General features: G+C 36.5%; 3 protein-coding genes across 3 annotated transcripts; all 3 read left to right on the top strand.

The window, feature by feature from the left end:
* Nucleotides 1-17: 17 nt before the first annotated feature.
* On the top strand, nt 18-9,349 carry LOC103960331 (CLIP-associated protein). The gene is made up of 21 exons (XM_018650659.2): nt 18-585; nt 1,360-1,515; nt 1,631-1,693; nt 1,823-1,891; nt 2,053-2,206; nt 2,787-2,948; nt 3,286-3,383; nt 3,843-3,917; nt 4,018-4,086; nt 4,187-4,272; nt 4,371-4,488; nt 4,589-4,687; nt 4,771-5,119; nt 5,288-7,092; nt 7,340-7,441; nt 7,903-8,007; nt 8,098-8,172; nt 8,252-8,320; nt 8,476-8,544; nt 8,692-8,793; nt 8,914-9,349. The coding sequence occupies exons 1-21, from the start codon at nt 253-255 to the stop codon at nt 9,073-9,075; spliced, it is 4,320 nt and encodes a 1,439-aa protein (XP_018506175.2). The 5' UTR covers nt 18-252; the 3' UTR covers nt 9,076-9,349.
* A 4,816-nt stretch (nt 9,350-14,165) lies between these two features.
* Nucleotides 14,166-15,617, top strand: LOC103960352 (two-component response regulator 24). Its single transcript, XM_009372811.3, has 3 exons — nt 14,166-14,343; nt 14,882-15,152; nt 15,275-15,617. The coding sequence occupies exons 2-3, from the start codon at nt 14,937-14,939 to the stop codon at nt 15,452-15,454; spliced, it is 396 nt and encodes a 131-aa protein (XP_009371086.1). The 5' UTR covers nt 14,166-14,343; nt 14,882-14,936; the 3' UTR covers nt 15,455-15,617.
* Nucleotides 15,618-18,447: 2,830 nt separating this feature from the next.
* On the top strand, nt 18,448-22,837 carry LOC103960361 (chaperonin CPN60-2, mitochondrial). The gene is made up of 18 exons (XM_009372824.3): nt 18,448-18,628; nt 18,749-18,773; nt 18,863-18,994; nt 19,301-19,460; nt 19,553-19,728; nt 19,835-19,930; nt 20,075-20,179; nt 20,287-20,373; nt 20,463-20,552; nt 20,662-20,742; nt 20,841-20,909; nt 21,018-21,095; nt 21,195-21,290; nt 21,435-21,534; nt 21,618-21,721; nt 22,016-22,121; nt 22,227-22,305; nt 22,406-22,837. Exons 1-18 carry the CDS (start codon nt 18,591-18,593, stop codon nt 22,509-22,511), a joined length of 1,728 nt encoding a protein of 575 aa, XP_009371099.2. The 5' UTR covers nt 18,448-18,590; the 3' UTR covers nt 22,512-22,837.
* The last annotated feature ends 4,919 nt before the right edge of the window (nt 22,838-27,756 follow it).

The raw sequence follows: 27,756 nt of genomic DNA, 5'->3' as shown, positions 1-27,756 counted from the left end.
CCAAACATCGTCTTCAACCTTTAGACTCGGAAGAGAGAGGGAAGACCCTGTAAATTCAGCCACAGTCATCCTCCTCAGCATCTCTCTCCGCACTTTCTCTCTCTACATTTCGCTTTCAGTCACTCACTCTCTCACTCCACCAACTCCAAACGCCACCCCTCTCTCTCTTATGCCCTCATTGGGCACCTAATTCACCAGATCTGAGCCCGACCGCAACAGATCACGCCCCCAGAGAACCCTAAAGTTGCTCCGATGGAGGAAGCGCTGGAGCTCGCGCGTGCCAAGGACACCAAGGAGCGCATGGCGGGAGTGGAGCGCCTGCATCAGCTTCTGGAAGCGTCCAGAAAGAGCCTGAGTTCGTCGGAGGTGACGTCGCTCGTCGACTGCTGCTTGGATCTTCTCAAGGACAACAACTTCAGAGTCTCCCAGGGCGCTCTGCAGGCACTGGCCTCCGCCGCCGTGCTCTCCGGCGACCACCTCAAGCTCCATTTCAATGCGCTTGTTCCCGCCGTCGTCGAGCGTTTGGGCGATGGCAAACAGCCCGTTCGCGACGCCGCTCGGAGGCTCCTGCTTACTCTCATGGAGGTGTGCTTTTTACTCTTTTCCTCTTTTGCACTCTGCGTTTTGTCTTATTTTCCCAAATGCAATGCAATAATAAACTCGAAATCGTCGAGGCTTCCAATTTGTAGATTCATTCTCAAAAGATGATAACATGGTAATGTCACTTGAAAATTTGAACGAAATTGTTGGCCAACAGGGTTTGTGGATTTTAGCATATGGTTAGAGACCAATGGAGTTGTATTAGAGGTGTTTTGCTGTGCGGGTATGGCTTACCGTAGCATAGATACACCTCAGTTTTGCACTTTGATGTTTTCAGGTTGTCGCTAATGCATCTAGACATGATCCAATTTTCAATTATTGTGGCTCAAATGGATAACAGACTTAGTGACCCGTATCGTACAAATACTTGAACCACTTTGAAGTTGAAGTTTCTGTGAATAGCATGAAGAAATGATAAGATGGGTTTTCATTAGTATAAAAGTATTTGCCTGATTCAGTAGATGTGCGTCCTAGATTTGAACCGTTTATGTTGGATAATGGATGTCATTTTCATCATTTTACAACACGATACCGCAACACATATTTAGTATGCCTCACTATTTCAGTCTTTGTCTTAATGCAATTAGTACTTTTGTGAGCCCCTTCTTTGTGTGCGTATGGAAGCTGGAGATCTTAATAGTGCCCTTGTAGTTTTTATCTGATTTCTTTGAAATATCAGTATGTATTCTGGTTTGTTCACAAATCGTTGTACCATTTTAGGATTAAAAAGTATCAAATCTCATTTTCTTTCTGTTGCAGGTTTCTTCTCCGACAATCATTGTTGAAAGAGCAGGATCTTATGCCTGGGCGCACAAAAGCTGGAGAGTTCGAGAAGAGTTTGCACGGACGGTCACCTCAGCAATTGGACTTTTTGCATCAACTGAACTTCCACTTCAGCGTACTATACTTCCTCCGGTATGTTTGTTGAATTTTATGAATAAAACAATCAATTTTTTTTTTCTTTTTTCCCTGACCAGTTCATATACTTGTGAGAAACAAACTAAAGTTTGCTATGTTTTTGTATAATTAGATTCTACAGATGTTAAGTGATCCAAATCCTGGTGTAAGGGATGCAGCTATAGCGTGCATTGAGGTTAATAACTTAGCAGTATTGGATTTATACTTTGAGTTTGACTTATTCTGTTTATACTTTCTCAAGTAATACTACAACCTCGTCTCATCTGACTATTATTCTTATTTATGCTTTCTTTTCTATTTCCAGGAGATGTATATGCAGGCAGGGCCTCAATTCCGTGATGAACTTCAGAGGCACCACCTTCCTATGTCTATGGTGAATGTCTAATAATATGCAGTTTACTTTCATATATTTCCTTGCCCCTTTTTTTTCAAGTACAATGATCATTTCTCGTAATTTTGTCAAACTAATTTGAATGTTATATGATGCGGGTTGCTCTTTGGGTTTCATTCTTGCTATACAATGTGTAACTGCAGCTGAAGGATATTAATGCGAGGTTAGAGAGGATTGAACCTAAGATTCGCTCGTCAGATGGACTTAGTGCTGTAGAAGCGAAGCCTGTGAACCTTAACCACAAGAAAAGTAGTCCAAAGGCGAAAAGTTCCTCAAGGGAAGCGTCTCTTTTTGGAGGTTAGGATGCTTTGCCCATCAATTCTGGGAAGTTCAAGAGATTACGTACCTACTGATTTATTCAGTGATAAATTAACTGTAGTTTAGTTCCCTAGGAAGGGGGACACCTGAGGCCCATCAAACCAAAAAAAAAAAAAAAAAACTGTAGTTGACATATGTGCATTTATATAAACATTATGCTGACGAATTTTGAAGCTTTTATTATAAGTTTTCATGACCCAGACAATACTTCGTTGCCTTAATTTATAGTTGTGAAAGCCAGTTCAATTATTCCTTATACCATATGATGAAAGACCATCGTAATTTTGGTTTCTGGATTTAGATGGGATGTGGAAAATTAAAGATTTTTGACTTTGCAATTTCATATCTAGGACATGTTGGTACTGGATACTATTGAAACATGTTGGCACAGTAAAAATTGGCCTATACAGTAAAATTCTCATATTGTAAAAGAATTTCTGCATATAGTTGTGTAAATGGATTTAGTTTTGATTGAAATATTCTTGCATTATCTGTGGAACTGTTAAGATGTTGAAATAATTGATATCCGTTGAATTGTTATTCTCTTCTGTCCATGCAGCAGAAACTGATGCTACCGAAAAATCTGTAGACCCTATTAAAGTTTATTCAGAAAAGGAACTAATAAGGGAAATTGAGAAAATTGCTTCCACCCTTGTACCAGAGAAAGACTGGTCAATTCGCATTGCTGCAATGCAGAGAATTGAAGGACTTGTATATGGAGGTTTGTTTCCTTCACTCTCTTGCATTTCCTACCATTCCCATCTCAGCCCCTCTGCCCTGGGCAGACATGCATGTTCAATAAACTTATGCTTTATTGTGTGTCATAACTGATGTTGATTAGATACAACCATTGTATTGTTGCCTCAGTATATTCATTTTTTTTCTTTTGAATTGTATCATTTGCTCCCAGATCCCTCTTTTCTCACAATTCTTAACTGCTTTCACATTTTGATGAATTGAAATTTAATCTATTTGTTACAAGTAATATAACTGTGAAATGGCTGTAGCTTCAAAAAGATTATTGTCTTGTAATAGTTCAAGTTAATAAATACATGTAGGTGCTGCTGACTACCAATGTTTCCGGGGACTTCTGAAGCAACTTGTTGGACCTCTGAGCACACAATTATCTGATCGAAGGTCCAGCATAGTGAAACAGGTGTGCTAACATATTCTTTTATTTTTCATGTGCCTGGTTATGGAATTATTCTTGTTCCCCAGAAACCACTTTTAGGTGATTAGTTCACAATCAAGTTTTTAGTAACCTGCAGCTTTCTTTTGTGAACAGTTTGCTGTTATTTTATAGATGTACCATTTTTCAGTTTGTATTTTAGCTCATCTCTTGTGGGAAATGTTCACTAGTTAGTTCAAGAAATAAATATTTATAATAAAATGCTACCCAAAACAGTTAAAAACAAAGTATTAAATTAGAGGCAGAGACTGGTTAGTTCTTGCTATTCTTTGCAGTTGTCAAGTGAGATATTTGGATTAGACATTTAACTCTTGCAAACCTTGCATAGATTGTGGTACAAATGTCAAAGGCAGCTGTTCATACCTTCTTAATATTTTGTGCTTGTTCGTGTGCCTTGGGGTGCTGATTAGTTTTTCTTCTTCTTAGGCTTGCCATCTGTTATGCTTTTTGTCAAAGGAGTTACTAGGAGATTTTGAGGCATGTGCGGAAATGTTCATTCCAGTAAGTTCATTTTTTTCCAAAATCAATCCTCAAGTGTTGACCGAAAAGAATATCCTCAAGTGATAAATTTCTTTAACTAATTTTATCATATTGTAACCAGGTTCTTTTCAAGCTGGTTGTGATTACCGTACTTGTAATTGCAGAGTCTGCAGATAACTGCATAAAAACGGTAATTCTAACTCTAATGGTCTTTTACTTTTTTTTTTCCGAGTAAAAGAAAACAACTTTTTAAAGCAGGATTTTGGCACTTTATCTTTTTTGCTTTTCAGATGTTGCGTAATTGTAAAGTTGCTCGTGTGCTCCCTCGTATTGCTGATTGTGCAAAGAATGACCGTAATGCAATACTTCGTGCAAGGTATAACTCCCAAGACCAATTCATACACAGGCAGATGCAGAGTTATGCGTTTTTTATTTTATTTTTTGTTTTATTTATTAATATATTTTGAATTGTAGGTGCTGTGATTATGCACTGTTGATACTAGAGTATTGGGCTGATGCACCTGAAATACAGCGATCAGCGGATTTGTATGAAGATCTAATAAGGTGTTGCGTGGCAGATGCAATGAGTGAGGTATTGAAATTAAGGATTCCTATATTGTTTTGTTCTGACTTGTTTGAGTTTTCAGATGTATTAGGATTCACATGTGGAACTTTCCTGTGTATATTTATAGGTCCGATCAACTGCAAGAATGTGCTATAGAATGTTCTCGAAAACATGGCCAGAGCGTTCCCGACGGTTATTTTCTCTATTTGATCCTGTTATTCAAAGGGTATGACATTTTCTTTATCGCAAGGATGATTGTATTGTATTTTTATGGAGAAGTCATTGTTTAATCTTTACAATTTTGCACAGTTAATCAATGAAGAGGATGGGGGAGTACATAGGCGTCATGCTTCTCCTTCTGTTCGTGATAGGGGTGTGTCACATACTCCTCAGCTTTCTGCTACTTCAAATTTGCCTGGGTATGGAACTTCAGCTATTGTTGCAATGGATAGAAGTTCAAGTTTATCAACTGGCAATTCTATCTCTTCGGGACTACTTCTGTCGCAAGCAAAGTCACATGGTAAAGGTACTGAACGTAGTCTGGAAAGTGTGTTGCATGCAAGCAAACAGAAGGTCAGTGCAATTGAAAGCATGCTAAGAGGTTTGGATTTGTCTGAGAAACATAATTCAACTCTCCGGTCGTCAAGCCTGGATCTAGGTACCTAATGACTTTGCCTATATATTATTTTTTATTTATTACAATACAACTTGTAAAATTCAGTATATGGAGTCATTAGATAGTTCTGGGAATGAACTAGCTGCTCAATTTAGCAAATTTGATTCAGTTGTGAGCGGCTAAATTGTTCTCTTTTTGCCCCTAGTGCAGGAGTTGACCCTCCATCATCTCGTGATCCACCATTCCCTGCTGCTGCCCCAGCTTCTAATCATCTCTCAAACTCTTTAATGGCAGATTCAACTACCTCAAGTATCCATAAAAGTAGTAGCCGCAATGGTGGCTTGGTTTTGTCTGATATCATTACACAAATTCAAGCTTCCAAAGATTCGGGTAAATCGTCATATCGCAGTAATCTATCAGCAGAAGCTATGCCAACTGTTTCGTCATACCCAATGAGGAGACCTTCCGAGAGAACCCATGAAAGGGGTTCCATCGAAGAGAACAATGACACTAGGGAGGCTAGACGATTCATGAACTCTCAAATCGATAAGCACTATGACACGTCTCACAGAGATGGGAACTTTAGGGATTCAAATAGCAATCACGTGCCCAATTTCCAAAGGCCACTCTTAAGGAAGAATGTGACTGGAAGGATGTCTGCAGGCAGGAGGAGAAGTTTTGATGATAGTCAACTCTCACTTGGGGAAATGTCCAATTATGTAGAAGGTCCCACATCTCTAAATGATGCTTTGAGTGAGGGACTGAATCCATCGTCTGACTGGAATGCTAGGGTTGCTGCATTTAATTATCTACGATCTTTGCTGCAGCAAGGCCCAAAGGGAATTCAAGAAGTGATTCAGAATTTTGAGAAAGTAATGAAGTTGTTTTTCCAACACTTGGATGATCCCCACCATAAAGTTGCTCAGGCAGCTCTTTCAACACTAGCAGATATTATTCCATCTTGCCGTAAGCCCTTTGAAAGTTACATGGAAAGGATCCTACCCCACGTTTTCTCACGGTTAATTGACCCAAAGGAGTTAGTTAGGCAGCCGTGCTCGACAACGTTGGGTATTGTTAGCAAAACTTACAGCGTAGATTCCCTCTTGCCTGCTTTGCTCCGTTCACTAGATGAGCAGCGATCACCAAAGGCCAAACTAGCTGTTATTGAGTTTTCCATTAGTTCTTTTAACAAGCATTCACTGAATCCTGAAGGTTCTGGTAATACTGGCATCCTTAAATTATGGCTTTCTAAGTTGGCGCCATTGGTCCATGATAAAAATACTAAACTAAAGGAGGCAGCCATTACATGCATAATATCTGTTTACTCCCACTTTGATTCTGTAGCTGTCTTGAATTTTATTCTTAGTTTGTCAGTTGAAGAACAAAATTCTTTGAGAAGGGCCCTGAAACAGTACACTCCTCGTATTGAAGTGGACCTTATGAACTTTTTGCAAAACAAGAAAGAGCGCCAGCGCCTTAAATCTTCTTATGATCCATCTGATGTAGTTGGAACATCTTCTGAAGAAGGATATGTTAGTGCCTCAAAGAAGAGTCACTTTGTTGGGAGGTATTCTGCTGGTTCAGTTGATATTGATGGTGGCAGGAAGTGGAGTTCAACCCAAGAATCGGCCATGGTCACCAGTACTATTGGTCAAGCAGCTTCTGATGAAACACAGGAGAACTTGTATCAGAATTTTGAGACCGGTTCCAACACTGATATTCTCAATTCAAAATTCAAGGATATGTCTTACACTATGAATTCTGTGAGTCAGAACTTGGGCTCCTGGACCAGCCCAGTGGATAAAGTTGATGGTAGAACAAATTTAGAAGGCTTGTCTACTACTTGCCTAGATGTTAATGGTCTTATGAGCTTGGACCATATAGGGGTTGCTGAGAGTACTGGGCATGATAGTGAAGCTGCGACTGACTTGGACCCTAATCATTATAATCTTACAACTTTGAAGGTTAATTCTACACCAGAATCAGGTCCCAGCATTCCTCAAATACTCCATCTGGTGAGTTCTTTGGCTTAATAAGCTCAAAATTTTCCTTAGAGAAATTTTATTATCATTGTTTTGTTACTGAACATTTTACCCTTTTAAGCTTTTATTATCATGATGACTATTTTTTGGATAATTGCACCAGTAATCTACTTCTCTATATGGTCAACTGTTGTGAGAGGAAATATATAGATATAGTTTTACCATTTATGGGGCATTAACGTTATATTATTTCTTTTCTATTAATTGAATGTCTCTATAGATCGGCAATGGAACTGAGGAAAGCCCTACAGCAAGCAAACGTGGTGCACTTCAACAATTAATTGATGCTTCCATAGCTAATGACCACTCTGTTTGGACCAAGGTTTGTTAGTCCTGAGACTTGACACGTTTTCTGTCTTATTTAATGTATGTAAGTTGTAAAAAAAATATTTAACATTTCTGTGAAGATAAGAAAACAGCGAGAGAATGCTTGAATAAATTAGAAACTGAGAAGTTGAGCATTGTTACAACATATCCTTATTTTTATTGTATTAACTCTCTCATTTGTAGAATGCTTGTCTGATGTCATAGATTTTGTAGCTTTGAAATGGTGTTAGCTTTCAGGATCACACTAGCATCGAGAATTGACTTAATAGTTGATAAATGTGTAATGTAGAAATGGATTTCAATGTTGAGACTGTTGACTGCACAGTGAAGTCAATGGGATGAGGAAACACATTTTATTACCACATACATATACACATTTTTTTGGGTATAAAACTAGAATTCTGTGATGTGTTTACTCGATCTTATATTAATGAATGTTCTGTGGTGCATGTGCAGTACTTCAATCAGATTTTGACTGTTGTACTTGAGGTGTTGGATGATTTGGATTCCTCGATTCGGGAACTCTCTCTTTCCTTGATTGTCGAAATGCTTAAAAACCAGGTTTGTGCTTAGTTTTTCGGATATGCATTGCCTGGAAATTGTTTAGCTCTTACAAATTGTATTCCTGATGTTGCTTTCATTTGTTTCCAGAAACATGCAATGGAAGATTCTGTTGAGATCGTAATTGAGAAGCTGCTTCATGTTACGAAGGATGTAGTTCCCAAGGTAAATTTTGTTGCTTTAATTATTTTATTCCGGGCTTACATTGTTTTCCATGGCTCAAACCGTTCTATATTCCTGTCAGGTTTCAAATGAATCCGAGCACTGCTTGAGCATCGTTTTGGCTCAGTATGATCCATTCAGATGTCTAAGCGTACGTATTTACAATCCATCATCCTACTTACCCAGTTGTTTAGAAGTGAAAAAATAAATGAAAATATCAGAAACTTTTTGAGTTATGTTTGGCTTCTTTCCCCTGTACTTTGTTGTGATTACTGTTTAACATGCTGCCAATTGTCGATACTGCAGGTTATTGCCCCTCTGTTGGTAACTGAAGATGAGAAAATTCTTGTTACTTGCATCAACTGTTTGACAAAGGTATTATGCTTCCATGTATTGGAGCTGTGTTAGTTGATGTCTAATGATCGATTCCGAACATTCAATTTTAGTTTAGGAGTTATCCTATTTCATGCGTAATTTTTATGAACAGTTATCTTGACAAGGCTCTTATGTTCGATTTGTCAGCTTGTGGGCCGGCTTTCACAAGAGGAACTGATGGCTCAGTTACCATCATTTTTGCCTGCACTTTTCGAAGCGTTTGGAAACCAGAGTGCTGACGTTCGCAAGGTAATGGTTATTTTTTGTCTGGTCCCTCAAACTACACATTGGCCCGTGGGAGTCATTTACGTTCAGCATATATTGTCTTCTGGTGCCGATGACCGAATTTTTTCATTTTTTGTTGTGCAGACTGTTGTCTTCTGTTTAGTCGATATATACATCATGCTCGGAAAAGCATTCTTGCCGTACCTGGAGGGGCTCAACAGCACACAGTTACGGCTGGTGACTATTTATGCTAATCGAATTTCACAGGCCAGGACGGGCACTTCAATTGACACCAACCATGATTAGCGGCAGGAATTTTGGGTTTTGGGTGGAGTTGTTCATCTTCTTGTGTATTTTGTATATTGTGTGAATGCCTTTTGACTTCAATTTTTTTTTTTTCATCACTTGTATTTTCATATTCTTTCGTCAAATTCTCGTGTTGGTCTGGTTTGGAGGTGGAAGACCTGAAGAGTGCATTTTGTGGGAAGCCATTAGCGTTGCAGCGGACATATTGTAATCAAAATTTCCCAAACATCGTTTATATATAAAAAGCAAAGGTTTTGGAATTACCATTCAATTACGTAATGAGCTCGTCCATCTTGTTCTCTGTTTGGCCATTCTATGTGTTGGTCGGGTGTTGTTACTGACACTCCAAAAAAGTCGTATTGTATTTCTCCATGATTTTGTTTACATTTCCCATGTTTGGGTCTTATGTTTCACACATTTGGGATGCGGTGTATCATGATTTTTTCGAAGTGCTAATAACAGCTCTAACTGGTAGCAACAGTTTAACTAATGAAGTGTGTTTGGAGTGGTTTGAAGAGCGAGCGCCTAATATTATTCAGGATGCTCTTTTGGATGATTGTAATTGGGCAACGGTGCTACGTCCTCCCTACGTCTCTTTTTCACATGAATAAAGCACCCCCTAGTGGTTTTTTCTGCGCCTCTGCGATGGCTTGTGGGGGAAAGAAAGGGAAAGCGATATATCTATTTGACATATTATACCATTTTGGTTCTCTTCTTTAATTAAAGTGAGTCGATATTGGGATTCTAAAAATCTCACTTTGCATTCCAAATTTTTTATAATTAGAAAGAAAAATACACTTATGAGGATATAGAATGAGATTTTTAGAGTGCTAATTAAAAACAGAATATAATATATTAAAATATTTGTCGGAAGGAAAAGAATCTTTAAATCCTTATAAAGGGGAAGAGATTGCATGGCGAGATAATTAGGGTTTGGTTTTGGATTTGAGGAAGTACAAGTTCCTTAATGCACAAGGAATCATTATAAATTTAGAAAATTAATAAAATGTTTTTCTTAAAACCTTTTTTTATTCAAAAATTCTCAGGCAATTTTTTTTATCATTTAGAGCACATTTCTTTATGAATAATGCTAGGGAAATCAAAATTTTAAACTAAAATTGCAAACCAAATGGTATGTCATGAACAGAAAATAACCACATTAATCAACATCCACATCATTTGATTTAAAAATTTTAGTTTAAAAATTTGGCTACCCTAGCATTACCTTTTTTTTTTTTTTAATTACTAAGGACACTTTCTTTATTGTTAAGGACATTTTTGTACTAAACAATGAAGGGAGTTGCACTTCACGAGGGTAAAATCCTTAATAATAGAAAAGTTGCTTAAGGACATTTTTGTAAGGACGTTTTATTAGTTCTCCCTTATAAATTAGGGTTTTGTGTGAGCCTATATATTTTCATAGTTTTCTCTTACCAAATCTACAAAGTACTATTGAGTTTGAGTTCTTGAAAAAAATTAAAAGAAATAAATCCTCGACCAAACTCATACTACTCATTGAACATGTCGTTTCTCAGAGAAATACTCAACAGGTTTCCCACAGGAATAAGCATGAAGTTTGTCACAGGACTATTCAAAACGATCTTCTTCTTCATCCCTACACCTTATTCATCTCGATCTTGAGCGCTTCACTCGTGGGGATATACGTCTGGTCACTGATTAAAGTGATGAAACCCGGCCACGGCACAATCTCAGGACTACATTTAATCTACTGGTTTATCCCCACCTTCTTAATCCTCTTCTCCTCGAGGATGTTGTTATCAGTAATGTACCTGTGGCCTAATTTGCATTACACAACCACCATCCAAAACCGAAGAACCCTACAAAGGAATCTCCATGAATGAACGCGTTTCTCGTTAATTTGGACTTGGAAGGGATATATTTTCTTAACTAGATCTTAATTATTACTGGGTATGTGTAATTGAGTTCACGAGGAAAGATTAATCCTCTTTTCAACCTCCTTGGTTCTTATGTTATGATGTTTAACGTTCTATTATCATTTAACATGTTGTTGGACGTCTAAATTTTACTTGACCTTCCCTTCGGGTTTTTAGTTCGATGAGCTTATTATTCTGGGTCGTCAATGGCAGTCCTCCGCGAAATTTCTTAAAGTTAATAATATATATATATATATATAGTAGTACTAATAATGTGACATCCCACATCGCCCAGGGAATGATCCTTATATATATATTCCCATCCCTACCTAGCACGAGGCCTTTTGGGGGCTCACTGGCTTCGGGTTCCATGGTAACTCCGAAGTTAAGCGAGTAGCGCGCGAGAGCAATCCCATAATGGGTGACCCACTGGGAAGTTGCTCGTGAGTTCCCAAAAACAAAACCGTGAGGGAATGGTAAACCCAAAGCGGACAATATCGTGCTACGGTGAGTTCCCAAAAACAAAATCGTGAGGGAATGGTAAGCCCAAAGCGGACAATATCGTGCTACGGTGGTGGAACGGGTCCGGGAAGTGATCCGCCCCGGACCGGGATGTGACAAATAATATCTTAAGAAGAAGTTCTCCATACTATGTACAAGTATTTTTATTTTATTCTTCTATTCTCTGAACTCTTGCGTTTGGTGTGAAATAATTTGTTGAATAATGTAAAAAAATGTATGCGTCCAAAACTTGTTAATAGGAAATATGATATATAATGAACGGTTTCGATACTAATAACGCTGTATTTTTTTGTGACAGAATGCCATACATGTAACTAGCGCGAGATTAATAAATGCAATTTTACGTCAGTATCAGTGTTGATTAGTAGGTGGCAAATCCATCAATAGTGGCAGATGCACATTGGGACCAAGGTGGTCTCAAGATCACTCAGAGTCTGAGAAAAGTATATGTGAAGTCCTCTGAAGATTCTTTTTGTATGTTTGATAGTATGCCTCTTGCAGGTTACATGGACAAAACACTTGTCAAATTGCTTCAGCATATGTTAATATTGTTGGACACGTGTGCAACTCAGTTCAGGTGACGACAACAAGCCCATCAAGTGTTCGCGAAATACCTCAGTGAATAAACTATTTTTTTTTTTGCGCCCTTCGTTCTCTATTTTTATCTAAAAAAACTTAGACCTCTAACACAGAGACCCCACAAGGTTCGAATCATAAATTCACCACTGTCCGTCTATGAAATACTGACAAAATTTGCCCATGAAAAATAAAGACCGAGGAAATCTTGACAAAACTTGACAATGTTGGCCTCTTTAAAGCAACAAGGATAATCACAACATGAAAACTATTATTTGGTCTCTAGATTCATAACAATCCACCGAATTATTTTTATATTATCTGATGTGAGATTGCCCTTTAGATATAAACACACAAAGAGTGCCAAAATTGTATGTTGGCCTCTTAAATGAAATACACAAGAAACTCACTCTACCAGTGTGCCTACAACACCAAAACAACAATAGATATGATCCAAGCATGTATATATTGGTGGTGAAAAGTTGAAAATGCTAAGGGCACAGCTGTGTATCGACATTTTAGAAGCATATTTGGGACCATCATTAAAAAACATAACTTCATCTACTAGACTTTTACACAATCACGTCAAAATCTCCAAAAATATTTTTGTTGAGTGTATTTTGTGCCTATAGAATGAATAGTCTCTTTCTTTCCTTTTTAAGCCCCCATGTGGTGCGTCTCTATCGCTGAATACACGAGATTTTTTTGTCTATCATTGATTGTATACGATTACGCATTTTGTTTTCTCTTATCGATGATTGCATATAAACTGGAAATAGAAAAAATTTCTCATCATTGATCAAGGGCGTATCAGTTTTTTTTTTTTTTTCATTTTCAGACGCCTAATGACCTGGTGGAGTTGTGAGCGCTTTTTTTCTTTTAAATTTTGTCATGCCAAACAGCAAATGGTTTATGGCATCAATAGATATTTAGTCCAATTACAGTGACACATAACCTTCACCATTTATGTCACATAATGATCAGGCAGAGTTGTGCATGTCTTTTTGCAAAGTTTGTCAACCAAAACAGCAAAGATGAGAAACTACTAGCACTACTATTTTTACTAGGAATATAGAAAATGTATGCCCCTACGAATTTCTTTTGTACTTATAACGTTGCTATCTACATGACTTATTATGTGTTGCACTTGCACACGGAGTGTAAACACATCACGCATTTCACTCACACTCAGAGCGTTATTATGTAGTAAACACATTGGTCACGTGTTCTACTTACATTATGCGTCACGTGTTTCACTTACATTCAAAGGGTAAACGCATCACATGTTTCACTCACACATAATTTGTATTTACCCTAAATGTTTTGAAGTGTAACGTAAAATGATACGTTATCTATATCACGTAAAACAATTTGTTTAAAAGTAGGTGGAGAAATACAATTAAACTAAAAGCTAGTTGGTGTACTAGGAACAATAGGTAAAAAACGATAAGTCTTGAATTCGAATCTTGTTGTAAGAAAAGAAAATAGATCTCATAATAAACCTGCAGCTTAAGAAACGATATTCTTGATTACGAATATATATTGACAATGGCTTTTCAGACTCATTTTCCAGTCGAGAAGCTGATATGATTCCTAAAGAAGTGAAAACCAAAAAAGGTAAAATTTCAAAGTATGAAAGTTGAATGCCGTGTTGGATCACATGGCAATGGTAATACTTTTGTACTTCCTGATTTGGTTTCCTAAATTATACGAAAAGCAAATTTGGGGCTATTAAATGCTACAAGGCGAGATATTCTAAAATCTAAATCATTATGATCTAATTTATGAAGATAAAGATTCGAACTTGAGTGTAAGAGAACGAATAGTACTAAGCTTTAAACTTATCAACCGACCTAACTCACAGCTCCAATAAGTATACAACTATCGTCTTTCTTTTTACCTTGCTGTCATCCACATAATTCAAATGATGCAAAGATGTCCTGAAAGAAGGTAGAAGCGTCTGATTTATGCATATCAACAATTAAGGAAAGAATCACCATTTTAGATTTTTGAGATTTTCAACTAAATCCAAGTGATACTCTGTATCCCCACATGGCCACTTTCATCCTTTTCCCCCCTTTTTTTTTTTTTTGGTTTTTAGTAGAGGATCCTTTTTCTCCAGTTTCTGCTGCCGTTTTTTTTATAAAAAGATTGAAATTGCCGCATGGAACAACAGTAGAAAAAACCAGCTTTTTGCTTTATCTTCTGCCTCACAATCATAGCAGAAGTCTCACCATTCTTAGATCACTTGCAGAAATCTCAGCTTTATCTTAAGGTACCTACTAAATCCTTGTCTTAGACAATTTTTTCGGGCTTTTCTTTGGCTTAATTAGCGCTTGACTTAGAAAACAACGTAAAGTCTTGTGGCGGATTGCCCTGGTTGATAGGGCGTTCTTTTTTAATTTATTGCGTCCAAGTTTAAATTTTCCTTCTCAACACCCCCCCCCCCCCCCCCCCTAGTGTGGTGATACTACTTGTAATAAACAAGAATGCAGTTTCAACCAATTTTTGCAAGGTGAAAAATAATTATTAATAGCATACAATTACTGAATTACATCTGTGAAAGAACTCATGATAGGAAATAATTTGGATATTTCAAGGCTCCAAATTGTATCTGACCTCCTAAGATTAACCACTCTCGTGCATATTAATGCTGAAAATATTGGTCTTTTGTTTTGGTTCCTTTTGCTAAGGAAATCTCGAAGGCAAGCCTGCTTTCCTTTCTATATATACACAAATTTCTTTTTTGATTTCGTATATTAAGCTATTAATTAAAGCAGATTTTTAACACTGTCTGCTGCTGTGTTATACAGGAAACCAAAGAATTCACCACAAACTGTTGGAAAACACAAGTTTGAAAGAACGAAAATGTTGAAGAGCAAAAACGCAACCACGAAGATGATGGCGCTTGTTGTAGACGATAGCATAGTCAACCAAAGAATTCACCACAAACTACTGGAAAACTTTGGCATAGAAAACCAGGTTGTAGGGAACGGGAAAGAAGCCATTGATGTCCACTGCTCAGGGAAACATTTTGACCTTATTCTCATGGACATGGACATGCCTGTCATGAATGGCATTGAGGTAAATTTCTTCTCTTTTTTTCATGTAAATAAAGACATAAAATCCTGGAAAGTTTATTCTAAATTTACCTGTTAATGTTACTGATTTTTTTTGTTTTGTTTGTTTTTGCTTTTGAATTATAGGCAACGAGGATGCTGCGTGCGATGGGAATTCGAAGTACGATTGCAGGTGTTTCGTCGCATTCGTCTCTCAGTGAAGACACGAAAGAATTTATAGAGGCAGGCTTAGATGATTACCAAGAGAAACCATTAACCCCTGCTAAGCTAGTTTCCATCCTCCATAAGGTTAATCTCCATGTTTGAATTAATTATTTCAAGGATTCATTAGTATTAAGAAGGGAAAAAAGGTCATGTACTTAAATGTAACCCTCTCACCATCAAGTAGTTCTTGAAATCATTGTTGTTTAAGTGTGATTAACAATTGAGAGCAGCTGATTAATCAATATATATGAGAAAGTTTTACTTATCCATACGCTTTGCTCTTTCTTAATTTTGTTCCTTTGGTGTGTTGCTGTGGCTGGTCTTGCAATATGAATGTAAGGCCATTTGTTTGTTTTTTTATATTTCTTTTACAATGCGATATTCTAAAATTTAAACTGTTCTAACGTATGAAATTGAGTTTGAATCACATTCTTGTATGTTAAGAAATACGGACTTCAACTCCTTCAAACCACTCGGGTTAAAAACAAATATTCTTCAACTTGATGAATTTTGTTTTTTGATGAATTTTGTTTTTTTGTTACATTGAAATGAGTCTAACCCTTGACATGTCTATTGATTATTTAATGATACGTTTGGTGAAGTATTAGATTAAAAACTTGATTTTTCAGTAAAAGAAAATTAATGTCTATTTTTTAAGAGAATAAACAAATTAAAGAGAATTGATCAGACTTGTTCTCAATTTTTTTTTTTTAAAAAAAAAAAAAAAAAAAAACACTTAGTTCATCATGACTTGTTTTTGTCTGTACTTCTTCCTCCTATTAATGAAAGTTGTGTTGCACAAAGAATCAAAGATTGTGATGTTCATCTACTTCATAAAAAAGAGATTGAAGAACATTTAATGGCACCAAGTTCCACTATTTAAAATCAAATTTGGTTTTAGAGCCCGTCGAATTGATAGGCAAAATACTAGAAACTACCACTTCTGATCCAGACGCAGCCACTGCCACCGTGGATGTTTGTCATAAGCATATGCAAATGCAGGTCGATGGCCTCTTCATCTATTAGCCCTAAGTCCAACTTATTCCACCACCCAATCCCCATTCCCAACAACCATACACAATCGCACACCCCAAACCCCAATTCCTTCTTCATCGAGAGAGAGAGAGAGAGAGAGAGAGAGAGAGAGAGAGAGAGAGGAATACTGGTTGAGATGATGGCTAGGGAAAGTTATGGAGTAATCCATGATAGAGGGATGAAGAAAAAGCTAGCATGGTTTTATTCCAGCAACCCGACTAATAATACCGAGGGTTTGGAGTGCATAAGCTATCCGGCGTGAGTTATATAAATTAAGTGGAGTAGCATAAATAATTTGATGCTAGTTTAATAGAAATGGCATAAAAGAGTAGAATGAGAATTAATGAGAAATATAACAAATTGTGGAAGGTCCCGGATTTGATGTTCCGAGCTGGTGAGTTTGGATGATTGTGGCCACGGGTAGAGTGAAATTCCCGATAACCTCTTTGAGCCCGAAAGAGGTTGACAACTGTGATTTGCCATTGTCTCCTTTTTTTTCTTCTTTCAAATTGCTAAAAAAATGGGAAGATAAGAATGATAAATAAAACGAATTTTGATTTGATTTGCTAACAAAATGATAAAATTAAAATAAATAAAATAATTAGATAGTCAACTGGAGGTTTTGGGAATAGAGGGACTTAAACCCTCACGATTTGTAAAGTCGAGGAATTTTCAAGCTACTGTTTAATACGGCATGTTAAATCAAGCTTTAACGAAGGGGAGCTCCCTTTCTTTAAGAAAAACTAACGAAAAACTAAAAAAAAAACTTTAATTTTAATAAAAAGGGACAAATAAAGGTGTGGTAATTAGTACTAGAGGTAAAATGTGGTTTTTTGTTAAAAGTAAACAGTACCAATAGTGTTTCGTCAAAACTCTCATTTCTTTATTGCTAATATAATTGCACTGAAGTGCTAATTTTGCAACTCTAACAACATTCCCGTAGGCTTACACCGAGTCAATTTAATTGGCAGTTGAAAATTGATAAATTAAGATATTATGCCATACAAAAAGTCTTACAATTTGAAAAGAGAAGTGTGATATTTTGTACCAGAACTCAGAAGAAATATAGAAGAATAAGAACTTACATCAAAACTGAATGAATAGTACGTGGTGAACAAACTTCACGCAAGCGTAAAATTACTCTAATAATTATGCAATTAAGAAATATAAAGACAAGTTAGTTCTTGTTACATTGGTATGGTGTGAGTTCCGAAGCCTAAGTTAGACTCAATAGATGAAATAAATTTGAAAGCTCTAAGTTTATTGGTAGATGAACAATTATCTTTCCTTGGTTGATGGTCATTCCTTTATATAGTATTAAACATGAGTTTGAAGACGATTGTATGAGGCACGAGTAGCTAACTATTATTAATTGGTTGGTTTGAGCCTCTATTAACGCCCATTAAGCCAATTAAGGAGATGTGATAGTGGGCAACTATTAAGAGTCTCCTTTAGGGAAGCCTCTTAACCACATCAAATCTTGTGGCCTAGGTCGCGACAATAGGGATTGTAATATCATTGGTGCGAGATTATTCCTTATCTAGTTTTGTTGGGCTAAGAAATCCATTATGTTGCTGAATTACGCGTATCTTAGATGTATATTCTGTTAAGGTGTTTTCTCTGTTAAGCGAGATCCACAAAACTACGCTTCGTTCGCATTTTATGCCTAGCCCAAACGTGAACTTGGATTCACTTGAGTGTTATAGGAGCATTCTCATCAATCACAAGACCAGTGACTTTTGTTATCACATTATATATTGAAAAAGTATTTAAATGATGATTTGATTACAATACTTATATGTATCTAATACAATTATAATTTTAACGGTAAGATTTGGTTTCCTAGTTTATATATATTTGCATGAATTGTATGTGACCGTTAAATAATAGTTTCACGGTATAATATTCACATAAATTGTACTTAAAAGAAATGAATATCATGAATTGAAAAGAAAAAGGAAACTCAGGTAAACAGGCCTGCGTAGAAGGCCCATCAGGGTCCGTGGCTTTCAGCAATAGTAACTGGTCCCCAAAACCCTAAACCCTAACCAAATGCTTCTAGACCCTTCTCTGCTGCACATTTTATACTCTCCTGCTCTCTCCCCATCTCTCTCTCTCTCTCTCTCTCTCTCTCTCTCGCCTCGCCTTTTCCTGATTGCGTACCTTCTTTCTCTCTCTAAGGTGCTCTGCAACTTCATCAATCATGTATCGCTTCGCCACTAACCTTGCCTCCAAAGCCAGGTATGTACTCCCATCTTGCCTCTGTCAAAATTCGAACTTGTCCCCAAAAGTCACCGTCTTTGATTGTTTTCTCATCTGGGTCGCTCGCATTTTCTGAATTTCATTGCTTTGTGGTTGCAGGTTGGCTAGGAACAGTTCTCAACAGGTACTTGTTCTTCCTTATCTATTTGAAGTTGTGATTTTTTATTGCTTAATTGTGTTTTGATGTGGGGTTTTGTTTTCCTTACTGTTCAGATTGGCAGTAAATTGATTTCGAGGAGGAACTATGCGGCGAAAGAAATCAGATTCGGTGTTGAAGCCCGGGCCGGGATGCTTAGGGGTGTGGAAGAGCTCGCTGATGCTGTCAAAGTCACAATGGGGCCGAAAGTACGTGACTTTTTCATTCTTGATTTGTTTATATTGGTTGATTGCATTCTGGCTATGGTTTGGAACAATAATCTGTATATTGGTAGCAATTTTTTGCTTTGAGTTCTCATATTCATATGTTTAAATCTTGATGATCTATGGGTAGTTTAATAAACTCTGAGATTTGTTGGATATCGTATTTTGTTTATTCATTTTGGTAATTCCTGCAATTGTAAGTAGTGAATTGAGTTTGTTTCTTTGTTCCCTCAGTCTTCAATTCCATCTGACTTATTATGATGGTTGTTGTTCATGCTTGATTTTTGATAGGGGCGCAATGTTGTTCTGGAACAAAGCTTTGGTGCCCCAAAAGTGACAAAGGATGGTGTCACTGTAGCAAAGAGTATTGAGTTCAAAGATAAAGTGAAGAACATTGGTGCTAGTCTTGTAAAGCAGGTTGCCAATGCGACAAACGATGCAGCAGGAGATGGTGAGTGTTCTTTACATTTTATGTACAACTGTTTGTAAAATCTTGGCTGATTGTGAAGATAGTGATGCAAATGTTGTTATTTGTGTTTGCAGGTACCACTTGTGCTACAGTCCTTACTCGTGCTATATTTACTGAAGGATGCAAGTCAGTGGCGGCTGGAATGAATGCTATGGACCTAAGACGAGGCATTTCAATGGCAGTTGATTCTGTTGTTGCAAACTTGAAGAGTAGAGCTAGGATGATCAGCACATCTGAAGAAATAGCTCAGGTTTGCTTTTTTTTTTTTTTTAATTGAGAATTGAGAGAAATAATATGAATGTCTAAATTTATGGTAATGAGTTTGTTGCTCATGTGAATTCTTTTCCTTTGAACAGGTTGGTACAATATCAGCAAACGGAGAGAGAGAAATTGGCGAGCTAATAGCTAAGGCTATGGAGAAAGTTGGCAAAGAGGGTGTTATTACCATAGCTGTAAGTTGCCTTCATAGAATCTTTCCCTGTTTCCTATAATTTTCTGTGAGTAGTATTGTATTATGGTATGTGGTGGCACATTGGAGCTTTCGCATTCTCTACATAATCTGTTTCTAATTTTGTTTTCCTGTTGAATTATTTCAGGATGGAAAAACACTGTATAATGAATTGGAGGTCGTTGAAGGAATGAAGCTGGATAGGGGCTACATATCCCCCTACTTCATCACCAATCCAAAGAACCAAAAATGTGTAAGCAGTTTATCATTATTTGTCACTGTTCTAGTTTCATGGTAATTATCACACTTTTGTAAAACGGCTTCATTGTGCTTACTCACTAGACATTTTGATTTTTACAGGAATTAGAAGATCCACTTGTCCTAATCCATGAGAAGAAACTCTCAAATTTGAATTCTATAGTGAAAATATTAGAGCTGGCCTTGCAGGTAAGGGTTTCTTTGGTGGTATTGTTGGAATCTTGTGAATGTGCTATTGCTTCTATGATTGCGTTGCCTGATTTGATGTGTGTTCTCAGAAACAAAGACCTCTTGTAATTGTTGCTGAAGATGTGGAAAGTGAAGCACTTGCAACGCTCATTATAAACAAGCTTCGTGCTGGAATTAAGGTGATGCTTGTATTTTATATTATGTGCTGATTATGCATCCGATATTAGAAGTGTTGATTGTCTATATAGACTTCATATGTCCTGATATGATTCTTTTGATGGCTTGAAGGTTTGTGCAATTAAAGCCCCTGGATTTGGAGAAAACAGGAAGGCAAATTTGCAGGACCTAGCCGTTCTTACGGGAGCCCAGGTAACTTGATATGTATTCTTCACTTCTCCTCGAAAAGTTCACATTATTAGGAGGATGTCAAGTGAACCACTTTGTTTTCTTTTTCTTTGGGTTTTTAGGTAATAACTGAAGAGCTTGGTCTGAACATCGAAAAAGTGGGAATAGAAACACTTGGAACATGCAAAAGGGTGAGATATACCAACTGTGTATTAGCATGTGTTCCTAATCTTGGTGTCTCAGTTTCTGCTTTAAATAAGTTGAAATGTTTAATGACTTGCGTGGTCTTGGTATTGTAGATTACGGTATCAAAAGATGACACAGTCATTCTTGATGGGGCTGGTGACAAGAAAGCCATTGAAGAAAGATGTGAACAGGTTTTTTTGCTACTTCTCTTTGTTTAATCTCTTCAAACAACTATTTTGTGTTTCGTTGTGTTTGTTAACGTGATGTGTGGACTTTGATTGTTGTGACAGCTGAGATCATCAATTGAATTGAGCACTTCTGATTATGACAAAGAGAAGTTACAAGAGCGCCTTGCAAAGCTTTCTGGTGGTGTTGCCGTCTTAAAGGTTAATTTTCCTTTTGAAAATTGTCAACTGTTTTCTGTCCCTTCTATTGGTCTAGAGTCTAGGGTGACAGATCTAATTTCTAAAACGTCTTATTCTAATCACTGTTTCTACTGAAAACAAGTCTGATTGAGATTTACTCTGTAGATTGGTGGAGCTAGCGAAGCGGAAGTTAGTGAAAAGAAGGATAGAGTAACTGATGCTCTAAACGCCACCAAGGCTGCTGTAGAGGAAGGAATTGTACCCGGTAAGTTGTCTTCTAGAAATGCGTTTGGCTCGTCTTGTTTGAATTGTGTTATCTTATGGTAATTAATAGCTTGCAATATGCAGGTGGTGGTGCCGCCCTTCTATATGCTTCAAAAGAGCTGGACAAACTGGTGACTGCGAACTTTGATCAAAAGATCGGTGTTCAAATAATTCAGAATGCTCTAAAGGTATCAATAAAAAAACAGTTATTTTGTATATTTCTCATTCTCTTGGGGTCTTTTTGTAATTCAAATAAACTTAGTGTAGCTTTAAGCTTCATGCTAGTCATGCTCAGACTAGCAAGAAGTCCTTTTTAAGTAAGGGGAAAATATGAAATGTCAACCTAGTCTTCAATAGTTTCATAAATTAGGAATTCCAAATGCTTTCAGATTATCAATTAAAAAAATACACAAAGCTAAGTAATCAATTGCTAATGGATCATATACATTTTAATCTTATCATTTGGTTTCATTATCTTTTAGATGCCTGTATCCACAATCGCTTCTAATGCTGGAGTCGAGGGGGCTGTTGTCGTTGGCAAACTACTAGAGCAGGATAATCCTGACCTTGGATATGATGCAGCTAAAGGTTGGTTCTTTTTAACCATCGAACAAACATGATAACTGGTGGCTTCACCTGTGTCTAGTACTGTAAAATATGTAGAAGGATTTATTCGTTCTCTACTCCTTTCAGGTGAATATGTTGACATGATAAAGGCAGGGATCATCGATCCATTGAAAGTCATTAGAACCGCCTTGGTGGATGCTGCAAGGTAATCCATATAAAGCCTTGAAGCTCCTCGTGATTTTCCTTGTTTTTTTTTTAAATGACATTCTTAGAGCAAAGATCTGAAATTTGTGTCGCTGTTGCAGTGTTTCCTCGTTGATGACCACTACCGAGGCAGTTGTCGTCGAGCTTCCAAAGGACGAGAAGGAAACCCCTGCAATGGGAGGAGGCATGGGAGGCATGGATTACTAGATGTTGTATCGGCATGCTGAATTTACTAGAGGCTGTCTTGTTCGGCTCCTAACCTTCCTCGTGTCGTTTATTTTGAAACTGAGTTCTCCAATTTCTCAAATTTATAGCTTTTTCTTTTTGAATGGTATTGGAGGCTGAACATGAATGTAATCATAGTGAGGGATTAACTGTGCAGTAGCGTTTTACACCGGTTGTAGTCTCTGATGGGTATTTATTTCTCATTTGACAGAGGATTTTGTTTTCATCTGCAACTTTGTTAGTGTTAATTGTGAGAGAAAAAAAAATTTGATAATAAAAGTACGTATGAATGTGTGGTTAGTGTCGTATTAATTGTTTAGCGCTTGTGCGCTACTATTATAGAGTTAGTAAGTTATACTCCCGGTGTTTTTTACACTCAATCCTCTTGTTTTTGCTTCTCGATTGTTTTTTAAGTTATTCAGTTCAAAATGATAGAAACAGAGGATTTTCACATCTTTTTTTTTCCCTCTTGCACGTTCTTGTTAAATTTAGCCTTTTGATTGAATAAATCACAGTCGAGGATAGGTGAAAAGAAATGCGAGGAAATTATTTTTTACGACAAATTTGAGTGTGGATGGGGAGATAGGAGTACGCGAAAGTCACTTTCTCTTGTGGTGATTTTCGATCTCATTTTCACATCATACTGTCATGTTATCCTAATTTTTGAATTGAGTAAGTTAATAGAAAATCAAGGGAGGAAAATAAAAAAAAAGAGCTTTATAAGAAATGCAAGATGATTGTTGAAGATTGCATGTTTTGTGAATTCTTTCATGATTTATAAGATTACATAATTCAAGTGTATTAGTGTAAAGAAATGCATGAATAAAAGTAGAGAATAAAGCCTTTATTTCTTTTCTTGTTCCTTGATAGATGGATGGAGGTTGGAGCCATCACAGCTAGAAATGTGGAGTCTGGGAATAATCAAAACCTTATGTTATGTGGGCATGAAGCACTTGGTGAGTCGGTGACCAATTATTTAAGGACAAACAAGAAGCATATTAAAGCAGTTTGGTGGTCGTGAGAAGGGAGGAAGATAAGTTGGTCACCCATATGGTACTAAAATGTTGGTGAACCAAGAGGTACTCTCCGGATTCTTTTGGTGCGTGGGGATCCGTAAATCGTTTATATTCTCGTACATTGTGTGGTCAATTTTTGTCAAGTACTGTTTGTATTTAATTTTAAATAAAAATATTTAAAATAATTTCTGATCCCACGATTTATGATAAACGAACACGATTAACAGATTTCCAAGATTCTCACAAAGAGGATCTGATGAGGATCCGGATTAGTTGGTGAACTCACCAACATGGCCACGTCTGCACCCCTTCGGAAGAAGAAGACTCCTTATGTTCATAGAAATTTTCCTCTTTGTTATTTTTTTTTTCATAGCTTCGTGTATTTGAAGATCTTTATTGAAGATTTATACTTCCCTAGACACGAAATCTACACTCTATATAAGTTTTAAATTATATATGAGAAGAACTTTCATGACACGAGTACACTGTTATTGTAACGTTCCGTATCAGTGTATCCTTGTCATGAAAGTTACTATCTCTTAATAAGCAACTTAATTAAGTGCAGAGTTAAAAACTTTTAACGTGGTCTTTAACATAGGCAATTGAAAATTGAACATAAGACCATGTATCAATCGCCTAGTTTGATACAAATATATACAAAAAGAGAAGTGCAACATCAGAAAACAAAAGATAAAATGGATTGTTTTATGTTGTAATGTTTACCTTTGTACGATTTAAACATGTGTGCATGAGTAACTACACTTTTCTAGAGATACAAAACCTCATAAACGCATTCTTCAACTTAGAACATAAAAACATATAAATAAAAATCCTTAAAAATTCTAGTTAATGCCATTTTTTAGATGCTGAAAGAGAAATACAACAGCGAATAGGTGTTAAAACCTCTTACACAACCCATATCATACGATAAAGAGGAAGTGTGTATCGAACAGAGGTAGGACTGGTATGGTCCCAAGCATAAGTTTCATCCAAGGAGTGACCAATGTTAGTGATAGTCGGGCACAAAGTTTACTTCCTTCAGTTTACCAAAAAAAATAAAAATTTTACTTCCTTCAGAACATCTTCAAAGAAATACTGGTGAACGAGTTCTGGAGCTTCCAAATGTCAATAATTGTTTCCAATCTCCAAGGTGGTGCACATTTTCTCTGGACGTAGATACATACAGGTTCTTTATGCAAAGGGATCTCTATTTATTGTTTTAAAAAATTAGGAATTAGGGGTAGAGCTCACTCCACATCGAACTTTAATGATCCGAACCATCTATTTTGTAAGTCTCGATTCATAGATCATCCTAACAAAAATTCAATTCAATCCAAAACCATTTACCTATTTAATTATCAAGATAAAATTTTATTGTTTCTTATATAACAAAGTATTCGTTAATTTCTTTGAACCAAATTAGATATCTTAAATACTTCTGATTTGGCTAATATTTTGCAAGAATGATCTATAAAGTGCAACTTGAAAAATAGATAGTTTAGATCGTTAAAGTTTCATGTGGTGTGGACTCCACAACTAATCTCCATTTTTACAAAACAAAAAAAATAGGGATCCCTTCCCTTAAAGGCTTCCTATATATATACACACACATGCAAGAAACAATAGAGCGGTATTTCATTTATCGTCTCCAAAAACAAATATAGAGTGCTAATTGGGTACAATATTTCTCTCTGATGTGAATTTGTGCAAACAAACAACAAGAACACAAAACTACAGACGCCACCTATACAAAACTAGTGCAAAGTACAATAGACATGACAAATTTGCATCGGCAAACACACCGATCATTGCTAAATAATGAGGTCACATAAAGTTATGACAGAAGAGCAAGACTACATAACATCATTGTTAAAAGACAAGACCACATAACTCATCGCATAAAGGCGAAAACCACATAATTACTCAACAAAAATATCCGTCAAATTCTTCAAAAATAGAACATTAATATGATAATCCTTTTACTTCCTTCAGAACATCTTCAAAGAAATACTGGCGAACGAGTTCTGGAGCTTCCAAATGTCTTCAATAATTGTTTCTAATCTCCAAGGTGGTGCACATTTTCTCTGGACGTAGATGCATACAGGCTCTTTATGCAAAGGGATCTCTATTTATTGTTTTTAAAAAATTGGAATTAGGTGTAGAGCTCACTCCACATCGAACTTCAATGATCTGAACCGTCTATTTTGTAAGTCTCGATTCATAGATCATCCTTACAAAAATTCAATTCAATCCAAAACCATTTACTTATTTAATTATCAAGATAAAATTTTATTGTTTCTTATATAACAAAGTATTCGTTAATTTCTTTGAACCAAATTAGATGTCTTAAATACTTCTAATTTGGCTAATATTTTGCAAGGATGATCTATAAGGTGCAACTTGAAAAATAGACGGTTTAGATCGTTAAAGTTTCATGTGGTGTGGACCCCACAACTAATCTCCATTTTTACAAAACAAAAAAAATAGGGATCCATTCCCTTAAAGGCTTCCTATATATATACACACACATACAAGAAACAATAGAGCGGTATTTCATTTATCGTCTCCAAAAACAAATATAGAGTGCTAATTGGGTACAATATTGCTCTCTGATGTGAATTTGTGCAAACAAACAACAAGAACACAAAACTACAAACGCCACCTATACAAAACTAGTGCAAAGTACAATAGACATGACAAATTTACATCGGCGAACACACCGATCATTGCTAAATAGTGAGGTCACATAAAGTTATGACAGAACAGTAAGACTACATAACATCATTGTTAAAATACGAGACCACATAACTCATCGCACAAAGGCGAAAACCACATAATTACTCAACAAAAATATCCGCCAAATTCTTCAAAAATAGAAAATTAATATGATAATCCTTTTACTTCCTTCAGAACATCTTCAAAGAAATATTGGCGAACGAGTTCTGGAGCTTCCAAATGTCTTCAATAATTGTTTCTAATCTCCAAGGTGGTGCACATTTTCTCTGGATGTAGATACCTACAGGCTCTTTATGCAAAGGGATCTCTATTTATTGTTTTAAAAAAATTGGAATTAGGTGTAGAGCTCACTCCACATCGAACTTCAATGATCCGAACCGTCTATTTTGTAAGTCTCGATTCATAGATTATCCTTACAAAAATTCAATTCAATCCAAAACCATTTACCAATCTAATTATCAAGATAAAATTTTATTGTTTCTTATAGAACAAAGTATTCGTTAATTTCTTTGAACCAAATTAGATGTCTTAAATACTTCTGATTTGGCTAATATTTTGTAAGGATGATCTATAAGGTGCAACTTGAAAAATAAACGGTTTAGATCGTTAAAGTTTCATGTGGTGTGGACCCCACAACTAATCTCCATTTTTACAAAACAAAAAAAATAGGGATCCATTTCCTTAAAGGCTTCCTATATACATACACACACATACAAGAAACAATAGAGCGGTATTTCATTTATCGTCTCCAAAAACAAATATAGAGTGCTAATTGGGTACAATATTGCTCTCTGATGTGAATTTGTGCAAACAAACAACAAGAACACAAAACTACAGATGCCACCTATACAAAACTAGTGCAAAATACAATGGACGTGACAAATTTGCATCGGCGAACACACTGATCATTACTGAATAGTGAGGTTACATAAAGTTATGGTAGAGGAGAAAGACTACATAACATCATTGTTAAGAGACGAGACCACATAACTCATTGCACAAAGGCGAAAACCACATAATTTCTCAACAAAAATATCCGTCAAATTCTTCAAAAATAGAAAATTAATCTGATAATCCTTTTGCAATAGGCGCACAAACATTGCCAAGTTTCCTAGTGCTGGCAAGAACAGGTCTTCCATTTGCATTTCTAATGATGAAATAAACTGCAGCTTAATTACTTTTCACCGAACCATAAAAATTCATGTTCACAGTTACTGTGATATTCCTATTCGCATTGACTATAGGATAGTAACTGCTTCCAGATAATATCAGATATTGAAACAGTACTCATAAAATTCAGTTTGAATCATTGATCTTATTGACTTATAATTCTAAGAGACAAACCCGAAAGGAATGTGACTCGGCAAATATTTAGATGATTGTGCTAGAGTGGTGGCCAAAAGCAAGTTGTCTTGTAGCCCTCGCCCTTTTGGAGGGTCCCCAGATCGAGTCCACCAAGCGAGAGGCACTGCATG

Source organism: the organism of the source record quoted next, unplaced genomic scaffold, assembly GCF_019419815.1.
Source record: "Pyrus x bretschneideri cultivar Hongxiangsu unplaced genomic scaffold, Pyrus_bretschneideri_v1 Contig10, whole genome shotgun sequence".
Lineage (NCBI taxonomy): Eukaryota > Viridiplantae > Streptophyta > Magnoliopsida > Rosales > Rosaceae > Pyrus > Pyrus x bretschneideri.
This window is presented reverse-complemented; position numbering and strand designations above follow the sequence as displayed.